Source organism: Kogia breviceps, chromosome 19, assembly GCF_026419965.1.
Source record: "Kogia breviceps isolate mKogBre1 chromosome 19, mKogBre1 haplotype 1, whole genome shotgun sequence".
In the NCBI taxonomy this organism is placed as follows: Eukaryota; Metazoa; Chordata; class Mammalia; order Artiodactyla; family Physeteridae; genus Kogia; species Kogia breviceps.
Genome location: NC_081328.1, coordinates 57,771,182 through 57,796,039, shown reverse-complemented (window position 1 = coordinate 57,796,039; position 24,858 = coordinate 57,771,182). Strand labels below are relative to the sequence as shown.

At 42.6% G+C, this 24,858-nt stretch overlaps 1 protein-coding gene across 8 annotated transcripts in view; it reads left to right on the top strand.

Annotated features, from left to right (window-relative positions):
* The first annotated feature begins 673 nt into the window (after positions 1 to 673).
* HELZ (helicase with zinc finger) overlaps positions 674 to 24,858 on the top strand; it is a 153,762-nt gene continuing 129,577 nt past the window's right edge. For 7 of the 8 annotated variants that reach the window (XM_067021928.1, XM_067021927.1, XM_067021926.1 and 4 more), the window contains exons 1-4: positions 674 to 733; positions 2,055 to 2,110; positions 6,103 to 6,159; positions 23,738 to 23,965. Coding sequence is in view for 5 of the 8 variants with exons in the window: in XM_067021923.1 (XP_066878024.1) it covers positions 23,756 to 23,965 (210 nt within the window). In the remaining 3 variants the exon portion in view is untranslated. Of the gene's footprint in view, positions 734 to 2,054; positions 2,111 to 6,102; positions 6,160 to 23,737; positions 23,966 to 24,057; positions 24,120 to 24,858 lie in introns of those variants that run through there. The other variant, XM_067021924.1, reaches the window with a different exon arrangement.

Genomic DNA, 24,858 nt, shown 5'->3' with positions numbered 1-24,858 from the left:
CAGGGCTAAAAGTTGCCTTTCGCTTAGTACTCCCCCTCCCCCTCCCTAACGCGCTGCGATGCCGGTAGGCTCGGGGACACAGTGTCCGCCCAGGTTTCGGAGCCCGACGGCCCCGGAACGGTTTGGCAGGACAGAGGCATCTTTCCATCCGCGGATGCGGCAGTCAGAGCGCCGGTTGGCCTGCAGGGCTGCCGGGCTCCGGGGCTCCAGGGCTCCGGGGCCCCGAGGGCGACCCCCGGCTGTCCGGGGGCGGGAAGCAGAAGCCCGCCTCCGGGCACCGAAGATCTAGAGCAATAACAGACGCATAAATAAATCAATGAGCAGCTCTTTGCTGCCAGCAGCAGGGAAACCTCGGGCTGATTAAATGCAGACGTGGGGTGTCTGCCAGGACAGGAGGGCGGCGGGGTACAGGGAACCGGCGTGGAGGCGAAGGGTGGGGGGGAAGGGAGGCCGGGGCAGGAGCGACGGGAAAGACCCAAAGCCACGTTTTTAAACATGGGGGGGAATTTTAAAGGCAAACAGTACGGGGGAGGAGGGAGGCCTCTGGGCCTCCCAGCCACCCGGGGCAACTTTCCGGGCTGGAGGTGCGGCCCGAGGGGCGGCGCCGGCGGCGGGAGGCGGGAGTCCGAGGCCGAGGGGGGGGGGGGAGTCACTTAAAAGGCTCTTTCTTACCCATAATGCTTTGTGGGGACGTTGACAAGTGGATCCAAGATGGCGTAGAAAGTAATGACAGGTAAGTCCTGACTTCCCCCTTCTCTGCTGCTGGGACCGCTCCGCGAGCTGCCGGAGCCTTACGGAGAGGGGGCCGGACTCCCCTCCGGTCCCCCGAGTCCCGGGAGGGGCGGCCCCGGGGCGGGCCTGGGGCCCAGACGGCCCGCGGCGGGGCCTGGGAAGCGGGGCTCTTCGAGGCGAGGCCCGGACGCTGGGGCTGTTTACAGCTTCTTCCCCTCCCTGGCCCCCTTCCCCTCCGCTGGGGGCCGCAGAGCCCTCGACCCAGGCCGTGGAGGGGGCCTCGCAGACCCCGGCCGCGAGCCTGCGGGAGGTTTGTCCAGCCCACGGCACTCCGTGAGGGGGAGTCGAGCCGCCTTGCACGCTCCTCTCCTCCGGGTCGCGGCTGGGGGTGGGGAGCGTGCAGGCCTCCCACGCCCCGCTCGATTGCCCCCTCTGGGCTCGGACTTCCACGCGGGGTGGGGCAGGGGCCGGACGGTGGGCGCGGGGAAAAGTGGGTCAGGGGTGCACCCCTCCCTCCCCCGCCGAGGGCTGTTGCCTGAGCTTCACTTTCTTTACCCCCTTTCTCCGCCCCCTCCTCGGAAATTCTCATTGGCCCACAAGCACATCAACAAAAATAAAAACAGACGATCCTTTCCTGGAGATTCCTTCAAGACTTCCCTTTTCTTGAGCGAAGGGACCGCAGTTATTATCTTAGGAACTTTGATTGCTCTCCCCCCTAATTATTTGAGCCTTCTGCACCCTCCCCTTTGCTGAGGATCCTCCAGCCAGGGTTGGAAATCAGGGTCTCAGGATTCTTCTTGGATTGAGATCCTCAGGTTTTGTTTGAAACTCAAAATTGTTGTTCCTTCACCCTCACCACTTACACTTTTCAGGCAAATCGTTAATAGATGTGTAACTCCAGAGACAGTGGATTCCTAGAGTTGGGCGGGGGGAGGGGGGAGGAAGGCGTCGTCCTGGCTAGTTTGTTCTTAATTTTGCCCTCTCTTAAACTCGTGTGAATGGATTTCTTCTCCTTCATCTTTTCTTTTTTCTCCTTCTTTTTCGTTTCATTTTTTGAAAGTAAGGTCAGTCAGATATGACATTTTTATGTTTGGATTTTAAGAGCTCTTTATAATTATTCTTTTATCACACAGAGAGGAAATGTTTTTGTTTTAAAGTAAAGCAAACAAACTCATGTACAAAGCTGCATACTGTACCATTTTGGTAACTTTTTCCATTTGAAATTTATATGCCCTTTCACTTCAGGCTGATAGAATGTTTGCTACTGATCATGCCTCTTACTGGTGTTGTATAGACACATTTTACTTTTCTGTTTATCCCAGGAATTGGATGAAGTACTTGATCACTAAAGAACTACAGTGCTGGTGAGATGTGTAAGGTGAGACTGCAGTTAAAAATGATTTACCTTTTTTCCTTCTTTATTTTAATCAAGTCATGAGGGTGAGACTGAAACTAAGTAATTTGATGGGGCCATCTTTATTTCCAAATCACTCACTCAGTCAAATGGGAGTAGAGGCAGGGCTAGATTTGGAAAGGACAACTGTGTCAAGTATACCAAACTTTTCAGCTACTGGAGCTTATCCAGAGCCAAATGTTATTTGCAGCCATCCTTGATTAGTATCTTCACCAGGGGTAATTATAGTTTGCCTATTTAAATTCCCTTGTGTAACTTTAATTGAATGTCTTAATTTTATCTGTGCTTTGGTGTCCATCACTTAGTCTGCATTGAGTGTTAGTGATTGTGTATGTGGATTTTGTGTGTCTACAGTTTGTGGGACTCGTGTAAAGTACACCCTTTCCATTGGAAAGAATTATTTCAGGCAAATCCTGCTTTTATTTTCTGAAAAATGGAACAGTGCTTGTCTCTCTCATAATAATTTGGAAATAAAAATGATAGTGTTGCATTTTGGTTGGGTTATTAGGGACAAGACTGGCTTGTCATTATCTTCTGGTCACATGTAGTGTGTGAATTCAGAGTGTTGCTTTATTTAGTCTAACTTATAAGGCTTTGGATTTATAGAACAGTATTAATATAGTGTCAATGAATGCTCAGTATTCTGTACTGGTGAGAAGGAGAGTGGTTTGCTAATTTTACATTCTTCACAACCAATTTTCTCAACTTTAAAAACATATCTTTTTATTTTTTTATTTTAGGCATTGTAGATGTACTCTGCTACAGTGTGTGTGAGCGTGTGTGTCTGTAAAATACTTTACTATGGTTTATTGAGAAAATGTAAGTTGCTATGGTAGATTGGTTGCTGCAGGGTTTGGTTTTTTCCTTCAACACATCTGGGCAGCCTCTGAATTTTGAAATCCACTCACAAAGTTTTCATCTCTATCACACATCTGTTTAAGAAGAGTAAGCTGTGCTTTATTTTATTCCAGATTGAGGCAGACAATTGACATTTGTGCCTTAAAAAAAAAACCTGGGAGGGGAAGGTGGACATAAACCAAGACCTTTTTGTAAGTGCACACACCACATTTGCTTGTGTTTGAAACTCAGAAGTGCTTGTGTGTATTACATATATTTTTATTTTTATTCTTAGCAGAGCAAATATGGATTTTAAAATTTATTTATTTTCAGCTTACAGATGGAGGCATATTCACGCCTTAGACCTCCCAATCTGTACCTTTTATCTTTTTTTTTTTTAATTGACATATTACTTTGTGGAAAGAACCAATGATCTACTTTTGGGCCTATGGAGATGTTTGTTTATAATCCAAAAGGGAATATTTAGAAATAGGTAATCTTGTGTGGCTAGCGTTGTTTGGCCTGAGCTGTGTCAGGACATTTTCCACAATTTTCACACGTGTAGACCATGTGAAGTGTTAGTATTCACTTCAAAGTGAAGTTGGTGCTTGGCCACCGAACAGGTTGTCACACGAAGCATTCTAAAATGGAAAATGCCATAGTACTGAAGTTTGTGGTGAAGCGGGGGTCTGTGTCTTTGAGCTGAATGAAGACATAGCTTTTTTAGTCTGTCCTTTTGGCTGGGAAGCTGGGACACTATTTTTAGGTAAGGCGGGAGTTTTGGGGAGTCAGTAAGCGCCTCTCTATCAGCTGGTGTGCTTGATTTTTGCAGTTGTTAGCAAGAAGTTTCATTTCTAATACCATAAATATTGAATCTACATTGTTTTAAAGTCTGTATACATTTATGGACAGTCCAGTGTTTTACTGGAGAAGGGAGTGATGCCAAAATAACAGGGGAAATCATTCCTACTTGCAAAGGGCCTTGTGTAGTTTAAAAATATAGAGCATATTCATGAAAGGCTAAGAATACTGCAGAGGGACCTACAAATAAGTAGACCAGATCTTACACATGCATTTTTGTTCTCTGTTTAAGAAGTAGGCATGGTATTGATATTAAATGCAAATTAGTCTATAATTATCTGTCAGACTATATTTAAGATTCTAAATACAGGCCCAGCACAAGAAGTAAGGTCCTTTGCCTGTTGTTTTAAATGCATAGCAGTTTTAAATGCATAGTAGATTTGGGGCCAAGTTTATCAACTTGTAGATGGATAAACAAGAGATTGGGAGGAGCTACTTTAAATATTATAAACAAATTGTTATGGCTGTGTATTTCCATAAACTTAGATAAATGTGCATGCAAATATAATTTGATTTCTAAGTACTAGTTTGAATTGTCTTCTAGGACAGAAGTATGATATGTGTGGAGAGTGTGGCCATAGCAGCTTGTAGTTCATTTAAGTTGCAGGGTGTAGTCAGGATGACTTCTGTAGCATTGGCTATAGGAGCAGCATAAAGCTTAGTGGTCTGTCACCTCACTGGTGGCTGAGATTGTACTTTTGAGCTATCCTGAATTTAATAGAGTTAATATTCCTCTTTCAGAAATAAATAGTAGATATCACATGAAGATTTTTAATTTATATATATGTATATATATGTGCATATATGTATATATGTGTGTGCATATATGTTTATATATGTATATATCTTTATTTTCAAAACTACCAATTGCCTAAAGCAAATAGAAAGTTTTTCAGCATACTACTAAATAGTCATACCAACTTGTTTACTGGTGTAAATTGTACTGGGTCACTTTCTCCAAGGGCATGAAGTTGTCTGGTAAAGCCAGAGTTTGTGTGTTCAACTTGTTTTGACCCCCCCAAAACCCTGATTCGTCATTGGGTTCTTCAAAGAATGCACGGCAGATTTTTCTGAGTAAACCATTGTGACGTGTGAATGTTTGTGATTTTTGTTATTTCTGTGCCATATTTTAGGTGTTCTCGGAACATCTGAATTTGCCTTTTTGCTTTCTTCTGTCGATATTCTCCTTGTGGTGAAAATATTCCTGTGAGGCGAGCTTCCTTTCAGTAGGCAATATGTGTAACTAATATAGTTTAAAAAATTATTTTTATGTAAAACTGATGTCTACTATGGTAAACAAATCTGAGCAGTGCTAAGTGTTTATAGGAAAAAAGATAAAAAGCCTCTGCTCTCCTTCCTCCATCTTTAGCCACGGTCCCCGTAATCGTACAGTAGAAAGCAGTTGGTGTTACTTGGTGTTTGGAAGGCCTCTCTTGCCTACTAGGTGTGCGGGCAGCAGTGAGAGCAGAGGGAGAAGTCAGGGAAGGCACGGCCGCTGAACCCGTCTAGATGTTAGGCAGGGATGATTCCACCCCGTTTCCTGTGATGTTAATTAATATTGATAATCTTAAACTGCCATTAGTTTAAGATAACTGTAATTGAATTGTTAGTGAAACACTCAAACAGTGAATTGCATTGTCAGGTTGGTAAAGTTTTGATTTGTTGATCTTGTAAGGAAATAAATATTTGGAAATTGAATTCACGTAACCTTAGGGCTGGGAGTAATGTTGGTAATTATCATCTGTGGAATTTTATGATGAGATGCACAGTATACTTACTATAGACTTTTTATAACTCATTATCTTTCCTTTAGTTTTCAGAACAACTCCAAGATAGCTGTTATTTCTGCTTTGCAGAGGAAATTTAGGTTAAATGTGAATTAGCGAACATAACGTCGCAAGACTAGTAAGTCGTGGTGCTGGCGTTGTGCCTTGGAAAGGGCGTTCTCTTTCCATTGCGGTATGCTCCGCTGCTTCTATCTAGTCTGTCTTATTTTCCAGATGAGGAAATTGAGGCCTGGAGAAGTCAAGTGACTTGCCCAAGGTCACACAGCTAATTGTAGCAACATTAAACCAAACTTTTATCTCTGGACCCTTATCTCAGGACTCTTGGTCCTGGCTGGTTATGCTACATTTTATTGAAGTACTATGGACCAAACGACCATATGCTGTGACCACTGGATACAAATGCTTCAGAACTGATACATTGGCAGTGGTGTTTTCTAGTATGTATTAAAAGGTTCCTTCTCTCTCTTTCAGAAATTATAAAGAGCTCTGATGGGCTATTTGGGTGATACCCAGTGCAGTGAACTGCAGGTGAGTAAGGTCTGGTAGAGGCTTATTTACAAAGCAATGACTTGGTAATGCCTGAGGAAAAGACAAAAGAGACTTAATCTAGAGGGGGGTGTCTGGTCAGCAAGATGAGGTGGGACCAGGCGGAGGAAGTAGGGCACTGGCGCGGCCGTGGTGACCTGACTGCATCGGCTACTTCTGGAGCAGACTGGGTGATGGCGAACGTACTCCAGACAGACTGCCTGATGCTCCGTCAGTTTGTTTGAAGAGAAGTGAGGGTGGGTTAATCTTCCACTTCTGTTTTGAATGAGTAACTGCACAGGGATTCAACCTATCTGCATCTGATTGGATCTTCAGAGGTCCTTCAGTTTTTGTGTCAACATTCTTGAGTGTTGATCACCCAGTGCTCTGATGAACGGGTTAAGTATTAAATTGTTTGCTTTTCCCTGTTATTTGCTATGTGTGCATTGTCATGAATGACTGTATATATCTGCATTTTTGAGGATCTAGATACCAAGAACATATCAATGGAAACAAAAGGTTAAACTTTTTTCCTAATGGTTGTATTAGTCCTTCAAATTATTTGTTTTTTGCTGAAATGCCCTAAGAATGACATTTTAGTCTTGAGTATTTATTATTTCACAGTAATTAATCTTCTTAGTCCATTATAGTATCTTGGCCACTCAGTATTAAACTAAGAAAATGGTAATACTACAGAAGAACAGTGAGAAGACTGTTTTAATATTGTCCTTGTGTGGCATCAGTGCTAAAATTATTATTATTATTATTATTATTTTAAATTATTATTATTTTTTTTGTGGTACGCGGGCCTCTCCCTGTTGTGGCCTCTTCCGTTGTGGAGCACAGGCTCAACGGCCATGGCTCACGGGCCCAGCTGCTCCACGGCATGTGGGATCTTCCCGGACCGGGGCACGAACCTGTGTCCCCTGCATCGGCAGGCGGATTCTCAACCACTGCGCCACCTGGGAAGCCCTAAAATTATTTTTTGATCTATTTCTCATACTAGCCCCAGAGGCTTTAATGAGACAATGTGCTCTATACACTTTTAGGGTTTATAATTCAACTTAGGCTTGACTACCTGTTGATTGTCAAAGTAAAACATTACTGTGGGGGTTCTTTGTGGCTTGAGTTAGGGTCGTTTGCACGATCCACCCCCCACAGGTTCATGGGGGTGATCAGAGGGCCAGCTGAGCTGGTTTCTTGGTCCTTGGAAAGCTGGGGTCTGCGTTGTCATAGGTCATTGTGGTGAGACGTGCATGAGAGTCCTCTGTTAAGGCCAGAGCGGGCAGTAAAAGAGAGGTGTGGACCTCTTCCTGAGACTATATCAAGTTTGCATCCTGGGACCCCTAGTTTCCTCAGTATGGTAGAACTTTCTCTCTTAAATTATAAAATAATTTAAGAATTGTTATTAAGTAAGTTGTCAAAAATTTGGGTTACTACCCCTAAAACAGTTGATTTTCTTTTTGGCATTCTGTTAAAAAATATATATATATATAGATATCTATCTATCTATCTATATATATTATTGTACTCACTTGAAATTATGATGCATATAATTTGAATTTTTCCTATTAGATTATGAAACATTTCCATGTTATAGTTGTCACAATTTTAATTGACATGATTACACTTTGAGAGGCTGCAAAATATTTCATCAAGTCATGCCGTCAATAATTTACTTAAATCTTTTTTTTTTTTTTTTTTTTTTTTTTGCGGTACGCGGGCCTCTCACCGCTGTGGCCTCTCCCGTTGCGGAGCACAGGCTCCGGACGCGCAGGCTCAGCGGCCACGGCTCACGGGCCCAGCTGCGCTGCGGCACGTGGGATCTTCCCGGACTGGGGCACGAACCCGCGTCCCCTGCGTCGGCAGGCGGACTCTCAACCACTGCGCCACCAGGGAAGCCCTACTTAAATCTTTTTATGTTAGATATTTATGTTGCTGTCTGGTTTTCAGTTAATACTTTAATCTACGTTAGATATTATTGTATTTTTTTTCCGGCTAATTATATCTCTAGGGTAAATTTTTGAATGCATTATTGTGTTAAATGGTATGAATGTTTTTATGGCTTTTGATATATATCGCCATACTGTTTTTCAAGAATGTTATACCAGTTTGTGCTACTAACAGATATACAGATGTACCTGTTTCACCATAACTGGATATAAATACATTTTTTCCTTAAAAGTTTTTGCTTATTTAATAGTGTAAAGTGGCATTTGTACTTCTTTGTTCTATAATGTTGAATTTTTCTCTGAGTCTCTTCGCGGTGAATTGTTTGTTCATATCCTTTGCTCTTTTAATCAGTAAACTATCGATGTGGGCTTTAACCAGCTAATAAACAGGTGATTATTAAAAAGATGATCAGACCACGTTCAGTGAGAACGTTCGGAGAAAGTCTGGTCTAGATGGTAAATTTCCTTGAGAACAGTGGCCGAAGGGGAGCAGGTGAGTTATTCCGAGGCCCAGTTCAGCAAAGGTCGAGTGCGCATCCGTTGCGCGCCGCGTGTTGCGCCCTCTCGGTGCTTCTCAAGCCATCGTGGCGTGGACTTGGCTGGAGGAGGAGGCGGCTTGAGGCTGCTTGAGGCTTGACTCTTTGGGACTTTGGCTGCTGAGGTCGCTTTGTGGAGGGCTGAGGGGATCACTGATGAGAACATCTTCGGCTCATTCACTGCACGCCACAGTGCCGTGGCACAGTCTTTGAGAAGCTCTGTTCTGAGGGATACAAAGATGAATAAAACATCATTTCCTCTGACGAGGAATGAATCATCTAGTAGAGAGAGTAGGGGCACCAAAAAAAGAATAGGAATTTGAAGGGTTCTGTAAGAGGGGTTCAGTGTAGGGGCTGATACTGCCCCCTTGGGGATAGAAGGGAACACCTCAGCTGAGGAGGCGGCATTTAAGTTGCACCACTGTGAACCCCAGGCGCCACGGCAAGAAGAGGGCATTCTGGAGGGGAGGGTCGCTTGAGCAAAGGCTGCGGGGTGCCGTTGGAAATGAGGTGGGCGTCCGGAAACTGAGCATCCGCATTACCCGGACCCCGGGTTACACGAAGGAACACAGTGGACAGAGACGCGGTGGAGAGGCCATGACTGGGTGTTGGAGAATGAATATGACGGCTTGTCAGGGAGGAGGAGCTAGAGACAGGGTTTCAGGGGGGCTCACGGCACTACTCCAGGGGCGGGGTGAGGAGCGCCCGAGGTGGTGCGCGTGGGAGTGAGAGGAGGCGGTGCAGTCCGGAGAGGTTCGGGCGGGCGGCTGAGCAGAGAGGGCTGGTGACCGGTGGGGCCGGAGGGGCGGGGCGCGGTCAGTTCTAGGTCTCAAGGCGGAGATGATGCCGAGGGTTTTGTGGTAGGACGGCCGACAGAACGGGGCAGCAGGGACGCCGAAGTCAGCAGGAGGGACAGGCCGTGGGGGGTAGGGTAGAGAACAGACGAGTGTGGCGTTGTGTGCTGAGTTGAAGGACTTAGTAGAAAGGTGAAATCAGAATCTTCACGCTGAAGGGACAGATGAGCAAGTTCAGGGCCCAGAGGAGTTAGAGGGACCAGTGCAGCCTCGCAGCTGGACACCGCAGAGCAGAGCCGGAAGCGGCCCCGTTCCCAGTCCAGCGCTCTCTTCACCGCCTCGGGCTGGGGCGCTTCTCCGCTGGGGCGCTTTCCTCCTTTTCCTCGCACCCAGGTGCGCTCAAGAGGAAGCTGCGAGTGGCAGAGCTTATGTTGCGAGTGAAGAGTTTATTGTTTAATTACGTTTTTTGTATTATGGAGAATCTCAGATGTATAGAAGTGGAAAGGGTATAGTCAATCCCACTGTACCCGTTGTTCAACTTTAATAGCTACTAATGTTGTTTCACCGGTTTCCTCCCTCTCCATCATTACACTGAAGCAAATCGGATCAAGTGTTTTGGTGAGCTTGAACTCCGGGTATCTGTACTTGAGGAGAGTTGAACAGTTCAGTAGGGGATGTTCTGAGCTTTCTGGTTGCGGGTCTAGAGTGAACAGAAGTAGTATTAATTGCCACAATTCCTGGGCAAATCACTTAACGTCTTCTGAGCCTTCGTTTGTCTGTGAGACGGAGGTAATAATGGCCGTGTCACACAATCACCTGAGATAAGGTGTAGAAAACCCTCTGAGCTGTGAGCCTGAAGTGTTATGCAGATTTTAGTTGTTGGTAATAACAGAAAGGTGGTGCTATTCCTTTGGGCTTCTGTGTTGCTGGCATTCAATACATTTTTATTATTCAACAAAGAATTATGTGAGGTACCTGAGGCTTCAACGGGGAACAAAACAGACAAAAATCTCAGCTCTCCTGGAGCTCATGTTCTAGGTCTGGAGTATAATAGGAAGCTAGTACCTTAATAGAGATTAGTGTGGGCCAGACACTGTTCGAAGTGCTTTCATATTTTACCCTATTTAATTCTTGCAGCAATGCCTTGAAGTGTAGCCTTGTTATTATTCCCATTTTGCAGATTTGGAAATCAAAGCAAATGTTTAAGCAGATTGCCTCAGGTCACAATGGCAGGATTCAGATTCAGGCAGAGCTGGCTTCAAGCCTGCACTCTTACCCCTGTGCCATTAGAACGCTTTAGCTCATTCATGGCACTCGTGTTTGATACAAATAAAAAAGGTAAGCCCTGATTGAAATTATTCCGAAACAAGTAAGTGTTCTCTTCTTGTGGGAGGAAAAAAGACAAAAACAAATGAAAAAGATGGCAGTACATAGTTAACTCTCTGTGGATGGAGGTATATTAATATTCTTACCTAGAAAAGTATTTTTCTTCCTAACTTTTTATAGGCTTCACCAGCTTTCTCGGTTTCTTTAGATACAAACGGCCACCTCGGTGGACGGAAGCCGTTTTCCTGCCGGTGCTTGGGAAGAGCCTCTTCTTGAACGAGTCTCCTTGTTTACGACTCTTCTTCATTTTCTCCTGCTGCGCTCCTTCCTCACCTCGGGGCAGTTCCCTTCTCCGACTTCCCCTGTTCTCGGATCCTGCTTTTCCTCTTGGCTCTGGTGTCCCTTCCCAGTCCCATCAGCCGCCCGTGTTCTCCAGGATTTCCTTCCTTCTGCCTTTGCCTTCTCTTCCCTAGCCTGCCTCTGTCAGTCACCTTGGGCCTTACCCTCTGTTTGGGCCTTTCTAAGTTTATTCAGTGGGACTAACATAGGACCAATCTCCTGCCTCGGGCTCTGGCTCTGCCCTGCCAGCTCTTGGTTCTCCTTCGTGGGCAGGGAAGATCAGGAAATGGGCCGTGAGTATTCCTTCAGTTTGCATCAGGATTAGGACGTGGGCCTCACTCCTTTTAAGGAGGGTTAGGAGGGTATTATGGCTTGCATACTTGTGGGTGTTTTTTTGAATATTGTTAAAATATACATGACATAAAATTTACCATTTTAATCATTTTAGCATACAATTCAGTGTCATTAAGTGCATTCACACTGTTACACAACCATCACCACCATCTACCTCCAGAACTTTGTCTGGAGAATCTTTGCGAACTTGGGAATCTTCCCAAATGGAAGTTCTGTACTCATTAAACACTAACCCTCCATTCCCCTCTCCCTCAAGCACCTGGCGAACATCATTCTACTTTCTGTTTCTAAGAATTTGAATAGGGTCCATTCATACCATAGGTACCTCATATAAGTGCACTGATACAGTATTTGTCTTTTTGTGACTGGCTTATTTCACTTAGCATGTCTTCAAGGTTCATCCATATTGTAGCATGTGGCAGCATTTTCTTCCTTTTTAAGGCTAAGTAATATGCCATTGTATGTAAATACCACATTTCTTTTAATCTGTCCATTTTTCGATAGACACTTGGGTTGCTTCCACCTTTTGGCTGTTGTGAATAATGTTGCTGTGAACTTGGGTGTATACATATCTGTTCAGGTCCTTACTTTCAGTTCTTTTGGGAAATACCCAGAAGTGGAATTGTTAGATCATATGGTAATTCTGTATTTAATTTTTTGAGGAATCCCCATATTGTATTCCATAGCAGTAGCACCATTTTATGTCCACCAGAAATGTAAAAGCGTTCCAATTTCTCTACACCCTCGCCAACAATTATTTTCTATTTTTTTTATAGCAGCCATCCTCTTGGGTATGAAATGATAATATATACTTGTTTTTAAAGGTGTTTTATGTAGAATAACAGAATTTCAGGACTAGAAATGGTATTAAAGATTTCTAATTCAATTAGCTGTAGACAGCAACGAATGTTCTCGTATGTCTTAGCATTTTCACTTCTTTCTTAGTTGGAGAAAGGCATTTTGGGCAGATGGGTCTATACTGGATCTTCGGCTCAAGATGAACTATGTGTGACCCAGGCAGGGTATATGGAATGCAGCTTTGCAAGAGATCTGCTCTTCTCTTCTGCCAGTGACTCTATTTCTTATACTTCTTTACAGTTTGCAACTGTGTCTTCTGGGTTATTTAATCTTCTTTCTGGCTTCTTTAAGGGATAAGGTAATTGTATTCGAATAAACATTTATTTTAAAAAACTAGGTAAGTTAGCAATTAATGAGCCCAAGATCAGTATAAACTGCTCAGATTATTAAAAAGACTGTATTCAATATCAATTTGAAGGAAACCTAAATATTACTCCTGGATGTTAGCTATAATTCCTTACTATGTAAAATAAGTCACCCCTTTTCAATCTTTTTTTTTTTTAATTTGGAGGAGATGAATTAAGCAGCATAAAATAAAATATATATTTACAAGAAGATTATAACTTCTGGATCAGTTTGGGTTTTGAATCTTTTTTAAGTTAAAGAAAACTTAGTTTAATTTATATTATGAAAATCTTTACGCCTATAGCAAAGTTGTAAGAATAGTATAATCAATACCCAGTTGTTAGTGTTATGTCATAATTTGCCTTGTCTCTCTTTCTCTGTCAAATAGAATTTTTTTTTTCCTGAGCCAGCTGAAAGTGAGTGGCAGACATCTTACATGGCATTTCATTCATACTTCATCGTGTGTCTCCCAAGAATGAGGGCCTGTTTCTTCGCAAACACAATACCGTTATCACACCTAAGAAGATAATTCCGTAATACCAACAGTTATACTATCAGATATCAAGTCCATGTATAATTTTTCCTCTTTCTCCCCAAAATGTATTTTATTTCTATAGTTTGTTTTTGTCTCTTGTTTCTTTTTTTTTTAAATTAATTTATTTAATTTATTTATTTTTGGCTGCGTTGGGTCTTCGTTGCTGCGCGCGGGCTTTCTCTAGTTGTGGCGAGTGGGGGCTACTCTTCATTGTGGTGCACAGACTTCTCATTGTGGTGGCTTCTCTTGTTGTGGAGCACGGGCTCTAGGTGCGTGGGCTTCAGTAATTGCAGCACCTGGGCTCAGTAGTTGCGGCACACAGGCCCTAAAGTGCGCGGGCTTCAGTAGTTGTGGTGTGTGGCCTCGGTAGTTGTGGCTCGCGGGCTCTAGAGCGCAGGCTCAGTAGTTGTGGCGTACGGGCTTAGTTGCTCTGCGGCATGTGGGATCTTCCCAGACCAGGGCTGGAACCCGTGTCCCCTGCATTGGCAGGTGGATTCTTAACCACTGCACCACCAGGGAAGTCCCAGACTTTCCTTTTTTTAATGACAATTTTGAAGAGTCCCGGTTCAGGTATTTCATAGACTGTCCCTCAATTTAGGTTTGTGTGATGTTCTCCTCATGATTAGAATGGAGTTAGGGTTTGGGGGAAGGAGATATTTACTTTTAATATTTTGTTTCATCTCCATGTCTTGGCTTTTCATATAAGATATTCAACGCATATTGATATATATTTACAAAAGCAGGCTTATAGACTATTATTTTATAATCTGCTTGCTATTTTGTAATCTGCTTGGGATGATGGTGGTCGTGGTACGCTTTTGTTTTAATTATGCAGTTGGCTTTCTTGCGTTGATTTACATTTTATTTATAAAGCTCAACTGCTTTGGATTATGATGTGTTTACAAGGCTACACAGATAATCTGGAAGGGAAAATGAAGAAATACAAATGACAGAAAATGTTTTTTTTTTTTTTTTTTTTGTGGTACGCGGGCCTCTCACTGTTGTGGCCTCTCCCATTGTGGAGCACAGGCTCCGGACGCGCAGGCTCAGTGGCCATGGCTCACGGGCCCAGCCGCTCCGCGGCACGTGGGATCTTCCCAGACCGGGGCACGAACCCGTGTCCCCTGCATCGGCAGGCGGACTCTCAACCACTGCGCCACCGGGGAAGCCCAGAAAATGTTTTATAATAATAAAATTTTCTTGGCAAGCAGCAACCTTTTCTCAGTCTTTTAATATAATTTGCTTGCTTCATAAATATGGGTTTTTTGTTTTTTCATATCTTTATTGATTAGTAAGCATGTTAAATGACTTGGGAGGAATCTGACTCTCTTCAAGAAATAATTTGGAATTATTGATCCAGAATGCTGACAGTTCTCAAAAATGGGTCAGGAAAATCAAAGTAATAGATGGGAAAAAAAAGTCTCAATTTTAGCTCTTGATATAAATTTTCTTAAATTTAGGGTTTTTTTTTTTATAATTTAAGTTACTAAAACAGATGGTGGAAGGTCCATCAAGATATTTATTTTATGTATTTAAAGCATTTTACTTTGCTGTATTGAATTCCATTCATTCTGGAATTTAGGAGAATTTACCTCTTTATGAAAGAGATTATTCAAAGTAGAAAATGATTGATGACCTTCTCTTCGAGTTTTCTTCTCAATAGACTTAGTCTCTCTTCTAATGCTTCTTGCATACTCAGTAATTTTATAAGTTTTAGAGAAAAATGCAAGTCTGGCTGAATATTAAGCACAGTACAATAAATAAATCTTTTTTACTTTGCAGAATATTTTACATGTGTGTCCCATAGATTCATCACAGATTCTAGTTTTGGATAAAGGCAAGTACATTTAAAGACAATACAACATCCCTGTCTATGACATTGGCATTCGAATGAGAAGTGAATTTGGTTCAGGACAGATCTTGGAATGCTTGGCATTTAGGTTATTTTAGGTCAACTCTTTCGGAAATTCAATTAGAGTATTTATTGAATGGTTTTAGTGAGCTGAATGGTTGTCATGGGGATATAGATGATATAAAACATGGCTCCTATTTATAAAATAGTTGTGTTGGTCAGATAAGGCATCTTACATGATGTATTTAATCCAAGGTAATGGATGAGTAAGAGGCAGATCATTCTATAGGAAGTAATTTTGGTTTTGAGAGAGGCATTCTTAGGGAAATAGGCCTTGAAGTGTTCATTTAGAGCTGGGCAGGATTCAGGTCCGGAGAGAGGAGGGAAAGGATGTCTGGGTGGAGGGAAGGGCATTGGCAGAGCCTCAGAGGCCTGAGGTCCCTGGGGCCTGTGTGGGAACGGTGGGAAGTTGGGTTGCAGTCAGCCTGTGGGTGGCCTGGACCTTGGGTAATGAGCGTGGCCGTCGGTTTATGGGCGCCCTCTCTAGGGTGGTCTGTGACTTGCTTCCTCCCTGAGGAGGTGTGACTCGCTTCTGCTAGCTGCAGCGTCTTCCCACAGCCGCGCGGTCCATTGAGGAGAAGGGGGCCTGCTCTGCCCTGGCTTCCTTACTCCTCAGGGTATGGCATGTGAGTTATTTTAATAATGTATCAATCTGCCTTTTCTTTCTTTTGTCACAATGCATTTACTTTTTAAAATGGTCTTGTTTTCAGGATAATAATTGGGTTTCCACAGGGAAAATAATAATGTATGAGGCAAATTACTGACTCAAAAAAAGGAGTCTCTAATTTTTTTTCTAGTAGTTCTTCTTTTGTTTACATTTTTGTTTCGTTCGTTATATAAAGAAACTTATGGATAGTAATTTCTGCTCAGGTGGGTAGTGGTGATGTTTAGCACAGCTCACAGGTCTTCTGAAAGCTTTACAGATGCAGTCTCATTCATTCCAGCCAAGTTAATTATGAGGTAGATAATTTTTTTTTCCCTAATGGAGACAAATGTAAAAGACCAGAGATACAGAAATCATCTTCAGTTTAGATTAAAGAAATTTTAGTTACTACTGTTTGTTCCTGCTATTTGATCACAGTTTATTTTTATTTTTTGAAGTCTGTCTCTAATCAAATAAGATTTAATTCTTTAGAAGTAAAAGAGGACCATGACTAAATTAATAAGAAAAGTTAATTTAAGGACAATAATTGATTTTTAAAAATATAAAAGTACATTTCATGACTTGATTTCAAGATGATCTGGTGGTTATCCTTATACTGTCGCAGAAGGAAGTCCACGGTGGGACGAGATTGATGCTTACAGATCGCCACCCTTCTTACCGTCTCTTACTGAACACGTCTGAGTCCAGGCCAGTCTGCCGACCACCTCTGTGGTGCACTGTTGATTTCATTTTTCTTCCAGTATTTACTTTTGGTCCTGGACCAATTATCTAGCTGTGATGGGATTCTTCAAAAGTAATCGTACATTTTGTACCTAGTGAACTAGTGATTGTTCTGTTTGCAGACATTCTTTCTGAGGCTCTACTCTTGCCTCGAAAACCTACGTTTGCAGAAAGGGAAATGTATACATTTTCCTTTTATTAACAAACTTATCCTTCTTTATTTCTTTCCAGTTTTTAAAAACCGTGTCCATTTTGACATTGAGATTCATATTTTAAAAATTTTAAAATTTTATTCTTAAAATTATCATACAGTAAAATTAACTTTTTTCTTTTATTCTGTTAATTTAATATGTGTAGTTTGTGCAACCATCACTACAATCAGAATACAGAATAATATTATCACCCCCCAGAATTCCCTAATGCTATCCTTTTATAGTTAACTGTCGCCATCCTATAACCTCTGCAACCACTGACCTTTTCTCCATCCCTATAGTTTTGTCTTTTGGAGAATGTCATATAAATGAAATCATACATGTAAGCTTTTGAGACTGGTTCTTTTACTCTGTCTTTGAGATTCATCTAAGTTATTGCATGTATTGAAAGTTTATTCCTTTTTATTACTGAGTAGTTTTTCATTGTCACTCATTAAAGGACATTTGGGTTGTTTCCAGTTTTTAACAGTTACGAATAGAGCTGCTGTAAACATTTGTGTACAGACTTTTGTGCGAACATAGTTTTCATTTCTCTATCTCTAGGGTAGCTGTCTCTGGGGAGAGGGGATTGCTGGGTGATATAGTGAGTATATTTTTAACTTTATAAGAAGACACTTTTTCCAGAGTGTCTGTACTATTTTATATTCTCCCACTATCAGTGTATGAGAATTCCACCTATTCCACATCACTGATATTATCAGTGATTTTAATTTAGCCATTCTAATAGGTATATAGTAATATCATGGTTTTAATTTGCATTTCTCTGATGACTAATGCCATCGGACATCTTTTCATGTGCTTATTTGCCAAGCTTTTAATTGGTTTTTTTTTTTTTTTTTTTTTTTTTTTTTTGTGGTGCGCGGGCCTCTCACTGCTGTGGCCTCTCCCGCTGCGGAGCACAGGCTCCGGACGCGCAGGCTCAGCGGCCATGGCTCACGGGCCCAGCTGCTCTGCGGCAATGTGGGATCCTCCCGGACCAGGGCACGAACCCCGTGTCCCCTGCATCGGCAGGCGGACTCTCAACCACTGCGCCGCCAGGGAAGCCCCTAATTGGGTTGTTTTCTTACTGTTGAGTTTTGAGAATTCTTTATATATTTGGATACAAATCCTTTTTCAGGTATGTGATTTGCAGTTGGTTTTCTCTCAGTCTTTAGCTTGGCTTCCCATCCTTCTAACATAATAGTGTCTTTCAAAGAGCAAAAAGTTTTAATTTTGAGAAAGTCCAATTCATAAATTTTTTTTCTTTTTTATATTATACTAAGATGGGTAGATTTTAAAATAAGTTTCTGTTATATAAAAGTGGTGAAAAGTAACTTAGTGATGGGAATGTTCTCATAAAGTTGACTTTGTGGAAGGTGCAAATGTTATTTTCTGGAAAGGGAGTGCTAATTAATATACTCCTTAGTCTTGGGAACATATAGGACTTTTGTTTAACCAAAGGATGCAATTGGTTTAGGTTTGTGAGGGTTTTCACACTTTAAAAAAAAATGATAATCACTAATGTGGTTAAATATGTATACTTTCATAATGCAGAACTATGTAGGAATTAGTCCTTAAGACTCTTCCAGGGTTAAAATAATGGTATATTACATTCACATTTGATGCTTTGGGGAGTGCCTGAGTTTGAGTTTCTCCTTCACTGGAACAGCATTAGAACTTTGAGTGTAGGTTCAGATTCAGTGTCATGGCTAAAAGCACGAGCTGCATCAGAATGTCTGCATTTGAATCCTGCCTTTTATTTACAGTGTAACTGTGGGTGAGTAACTTAACTTCTCTGTGCTTCCGTTTCCTTATCTGTTAGTGGGAATGATAATAATAACATCCACCTTGTAAGGTCATTATGAGGGATCAAGTAGATTACATAATATAGTCATTTCAGCAGCCTCTGGCCCACAGTAAGCATTCAGCAAATGGCTCTTGTTATTATTTTTATTATTATTGCTGAAATAGCTTTATGATAAAATTGTTAAAACAAATGTTTTGGAATATTTTAAAGAGTCAGAATAACCACATATCACACTAAGTCATTTCTCTCCCATGCCCACTTTTTTCTTTACACTTATTATTAATCAATACCTGTGACCAGTGTTTTTAATAATCATGTGTATATACACTGTTTTACAAGACAACTATCAGTTCATTCCATTTTTCACATCCTGTGAGGTACTAATCAGATACACACATATATATCAATTCGCTGCCTGAAATATCAACCTAAATTAGCTTAAGCTGGAAAGAAATTTGAGTTAGGCTCACCTAACTGCAAAGTCAGGCACAGCTAGCTGGATTCAGGGCTCAAGTAAAGTCATCAGGACTCAGTTTCTCCCCACGAGTCAACTCTGCCTTTTCCTGTATGGACTTCAGTTGTAGGAACTTTATGTTAGAAAAATGGCTGTAGCATATTTACCCCCTGTAGCCTGTCAGCGTTTAGATTCAGCCGGAAGGAGCGCCTCTTTCCCAGAAGCCTCAGCAAAAGTCTCGTGGTGTCTCATTGGCTCTTATGGGGTCACATGTCTGACCTGGAGCCAATCCCTGTTTGAGGCTGGGAGACTGGGATTAGCCAGTTCTGGTCATATGGCACCCGTGGCTCTTCGGCGGAGTCGACCCCACCAGAGCCACGCTGACCGAGAGTCGGGGAGAGGTGCCTACTCTGAGGGAATTTGTGGGCTTTTATTACCAGAAAAAGGGATGGACGCTGGCTGATCAAACGAGTAATGTGCTATTAGGCTCTTTTTGTAGATCGGCAACAGATCACAGGGGTTAATGGATTTAAATTAGAATCTTGGTTACTGATTCCACCTTTTTTGTCTGTGAAGTTACATCCTCCAGGAATGCCGTTCCCCACAGGGGCAGGAGTTTGCAGAAAGTTAGTGTTGTTTACTCTTTTGGTGAAAGTTGGATAATTTTTAACAGGAAGAGAAAGAGTCGAGGCAAAATAGGGGTGGCCCTCGCAGTGGGTGGACGTGGTGCTTCTTCCCATACTGGTGGGTTCAAGCGACTCAGCGCCCTTCTCCGGGCCTTTGTCTCCCTGTGGCAGAGGCTGTACAAGACCCAGCTTGGTCAGTGTCTGTCTGCCACGTGGCAGGGTCGCGTGCTGTAGACATGCGTGTATCCGTGTATCCTGGCCAAGAGTGTCGGCTACGTGGGGAGGTGTGTCTGGGAGCTGGCCTCGTATAGAGGTAGTTTCTAAATCTCTGTGTTGTTTTTTTTTTTTTTTTTTTTTTGCGGTACGCGGGCCTCTCATTGTTGTGGCCTCTCCCGTTGCGGAGCAAGGCTCCGGACGCGCAGGCTCAGTGGTCATGGCTCACGGGCCCAGCCTCTCCGTGGCATGTGGGATCTTCCTGGAGTGGGGCACCAACCCGTGTCCCCTGCATCGGCAGGCGGACTCTCAACCACTGCGCCACCAGGGAAGCCCAGATCTCTTGTGTTTTTTGTAGTCCATTTTAGCGTGTCTTGAGACATTGTCTCAATTTGACTTCGGCTGGCAGTTTATATTTTATGTTTTTCAAGAAGGCTCTTGAACTTCAGGAGTATGTGTAGCCAAGTCGTGCTGTTTTCTGAAGAAGCAGGGAAGACAGTTACCAGAGACCTGCCTTGTATGGAGAGCTACACTACAGAAGTATCCGCAGTGAGGTTCAGGGAGACCGCAGTTAGAAGTGAACTGTTGCGACCTGATTAATTAACAAACGTAATTGTGGTAGGCATCTTCATATCCAGTGCTGAGGTGGGCACCTGAGCCTACATATCAGAGACATTAACTCTTGAAATTAAGTCACTTCCCCCCATAGCTCCCGGAGTTAGTAATTCTGTCCCTAATCTCTACTTCTGTGTTACTTTTATTGAAATTTCCCTGGCTAATATGTTTGGTGATTAATGTTGACGGTAGGCTTTGTGATCTCCCCTTCAGAGCCAGTTTTAGGGGTTAGCTTGTCTTTGTCAGCGACGTACAAGTACGCTTGTTTCTCCAATGGCTATTGGAGAGCATAATCATTATTATGATCGCATAATCATAACCATTATTATTTTATCGAGATGAAGAAAATGGGTGAAAATAATTCCTCTGTCAAGTAAAGTAGTTACATATCATGATATTTTATTTTGTACAAATACAGTGTTGTATGTTGAAATCTGTAAACTGATTTCCACTTTATATAAATTGAAAATATGGAATTTTAGTGAAATAACAATAGCTAACACTTACTGAGCACTCGCTGTATGCCAGGCATTCTTTTAAGCACTTTACACGTATTATTTCATTTACTTCTTAAGTGAAAATAAATAACCATAGGAGGCAGGTATTAGTTGTCTTCTTGCCATTTTAGAGGTGAGCAAGTTGAGGCGCTTGAGGCTATAAGTCATTTGCTCCAGGTCACCCAGCTGGTGAGTGACACAGCTGGTGAGTGACAGCTGGTGAGTTCTGAATGTAAGTCCTCTGGCTCCAGGTCTGTGCTTTGGATCCCTGTGCTGTGTTCTCTCCCTAGTAAAGAGTTTAGCTCATGTGTTGTTAGTTTTTCTTTTCATTTTACTTCTTTTTGTAATATTTTCTAGATGTGGGCTAGGAGTTTTATAGAGAAGATTTGCTAATTCTAGGTCCTTTGGAATCCATGGATTTATCCATCTTCTGTTGCTGTTATCTGGCAGGCAAACGCTATATGCTTGTTTATATCAGTAGGTCTCAACCAGGAATGATTTTGCCCCCCAGGGGACATTTGCTGATGTCTGCAGACAGACATCTTTAGTTGTCATAAGTCAGGAGATGTGCTCCTGGCATCCAGTGGTCAGAGGCCGGGATGCTGCTGAAACATCTTATGAAACACAGGACAGCCTTCTGCAACAAAGAATTGTTCAGCCCACAATGTCAATAGCATCAACTCTGGCCTATAGAATAAGTTACTGATGATCTTGTAAGGCCATTCTGATCTCTAATGGGCAAAGTCACGTTAGTAGTGTAGAAATGATTACTTTTGATATTTGTTTGATAATTGATTTCCCCAAATTAATGCATGTTTGTATAAGGGACATAAACACCAACTATAACTTAAATATTTAAGTTCCCTTAAAGTAAACTGGGAATCATAGCCCACTGAGGGAGAGCTGAGGAAGTTTAAAGGGAGGCCACGTAATGCCTGAGGATACAATACTCTAAATATTTGTTGGATTACCTTGTGAATAACAATTAGATTTCATTTTTTGTGTTGTGTTAACTTGTCAAATGTATAAACATTTTAAATATCCTGTAATTTAAAAAAACCGTGTTTTGGTATATTTTTAATTAAAAATTTCGTACTGAGAAAAGTGGAGAATATTACATTGTACTCCATGTGTGTACCACCCATATTTAACAAATGCTAACAAATACTGAAGTCCATTTTGAGCTCTTTCTCATCCCATCCCTTAGGTGTTTCTACATTTTTTGTTATACCAAACATCTCAAAAGTTGAAGGGGCCTGGACCTCTCCCGATGTCTGTCATCAGGCCTCACTCACTGCTGCTGCCTTTTGTCTGCCTGGCAGCTTCTCCCCTCATCTTCACTGCAGTATATAGGCGGCAGAGGGCGGAGCCAGGTTGCCTTTTCAGAGCTGGAAAGGCCAGGCTGAGAGTGGATGTGTAGGCCAGAGAGAGGCGGGAGGACAATGAGTACGGGTTTCCCCCGATGTCTGAAAGCAGAGCGTTCCCATGGAACCTTAAATAAGCCGAAATGGTGTAAAGCGAAGAAGCAGTGACCATAGGACACGTCTTGCTAAGGGAGGCACAAAATCAATTGAGCTAAAGCACAGGAGCTCAGTGACAGTTCAAAGCTATGGTGGCTTGATGCTGAGGTGCCGAGGGTGGTTCCCTGGAAGGAGCTGGGCGGCGCCCCTTTTACCCGCCTTTGCAGCTCACAGTGCGGGTTGCCTCTGTAGGGGCTGCGCTTGAATTCTCAATCTCTATTTCTTGGACTGCTTAGTGGTCTGTTATTAATGGCAATGCCTGCTTCTCACCAGTTGTTCATAGGACTTCTGTATGATAAGTTCCCTCTTTTTTTTTTTTTTTTTTTGACTGTACCATGCTGCCTGCGGGATCTTAGTTCCCCGACCAGGGATCAAACCCTCCCCCCACCCCTTTCTGCCCTGGAAGCGCGGAGCCCCAACCACTGGACTGACCGATAGGTTCCTTCTTTATTTAAACACCTCCCGTCATGCTCCATTGCTATGAAGTGAAGCCCTCACTTCTTGCGGCATTGGAGGGCATTCTTAGCTCCTTTCCCTCCTTCTCTGACACACCTGGAGTTTATCATGTGCTTTCTCTTGTCTTGGTGATTTCTTGTGCATTCTCTCTGAAAAACTCCCCTATGCTCTCCCTGTCATCTCTGCACAACGAACTTGTGTTCTTCTTTTGAGGCCAGCTCATGCTTTTCGGCAGATGGAAGGTATTTCTTGTTATTTTTCACTTGTGCTTTGCTTGTCTTGCTAGAATCTGAGTTTCTTGAAAGCAGTGATGACATGCTTCCTCTTTGAGTTTAGTGCTGCTAGCACAGGGCCTGGCCTCAGGAAATGTTTGCTGAACTGAATTAATAGCCAGTTCGAACTTGCCCTTGAGGCAGTTTTTTATACTGGTGGGAAAAATCCTACACGGTATGGACTTTGATTCTCTGCAGTCTCAGTTACAGAATTATAAGACCGAAAATAGGAGGGTGGGATAGGAAACATTTTTGCACCTTCTGGTTTAAAAAAAAATGAGACGCCTTCATGGCTTATTACACTTTGTAATATTCAGCATCATGTTTCATTTATAAATTTGATGTATTGTTGGCATGATCCTGACTTACGGCTGATATTTTGCTTGGATTTTAGTAAAGACTTCATAAAATAGAAGAGAAGTATAGAATTTGTAGCATCAATAGTTGCTGCTCAGCTCTGACCTTGATCAAAAGGCTGGTTGAGAGTAACTATTCAGATAGATAGTTGAGCCAGTTGAGTTAGGAATGGGGCTAGAATTGATAATTAATAAGTTTTTAAAACCTTTTCTTACTTGTTCTTTCTCCCTGTCTTTAGGATTTTTGTCCCTGAGTCATGGAAGACAGAAGAGCTGAGAAGTCATGTGAACAAGCGTGTGAATCACTTAAGAGACAGGACTATGAAATGACCCTCAAGCACTGCACAGAGGCCCTCCTTTCTCTTGGCCAGTACTCCATGGCTGACTTCACAGGGCCGTGTCCACTGGAGATAGAAAGCATCAAAATCGAGAGTCTTCTTTACAGAATTGCCTCCTTTTTGCAGCTGGTGAGTAAACACTGTCAACGAGCCAGTGCTGAACCATGTAAAATGGCTGTTTCCTGTGAGTGGGGACTATTGCTGATCTCACTGCTTCTACAGATCGCCACATCTGGCTGAGGACATGGGTGAGGTGGCTAGTGATTGCTGACTATCTCTGATGGCAAGTAACTGTGTTTTTAAGCCTTGAAAGTATTACTGTTGTATAGCATTTTGGATTATTCACTCCATTCAACAAATATTTCAACAAATATTATTCACTCAGTTCAACAAATGTTTACGCTGTTCTAGGTATTTGCTGTACCTTGGTGAAAAAGAAAGAGAAAGATCCCTCCTTCATAGTACTTTTTCTAGTAGCGGGGGCGGACAATAAACCATAGGCATTATAAATAAGTAAACACTTTAGATTGTTACAAGGTAACAGTCTGCATGGAAAAAAAGTAGAATAGAGGGTTACTAGGGTTAGGGATAGGGTTGCAATTTTAAATTGGGCTAAGATAGGCCTCATGATAAGGCGATGTGAAGGATGTAAGGAAGCGAGCCATGTTGAAATCTGGAAGAAGGTCGTTACAGGTAGAGGGAACGGTCAGGGTGGAATTCCTGAGGTGGAAGGAAGCACGCCTGCCACATCTGAGGAACGGTTGGGAGGCCCTTGTGCTGGAGTACAGTGCCCGAGGGGGAGAGCGCAACAGGGCGAGATCCTGTGGGACCCTTCAGGCCGCTGTAAGGGCTGGTGTCTGCTCTCCTTGAGATGGGGCGCCGTTGTGGGATTTTGAGCAGAGGGGTGGCATGATCTGCTTTAATAGGAGTTATTTGACCTTTGTGTTGAGAATAGACTGTGAAAGAATAAGAGCAGATGCAGGGAGACTAGTTTGGAAGCTATTAGAATAATCTAGGCCAGT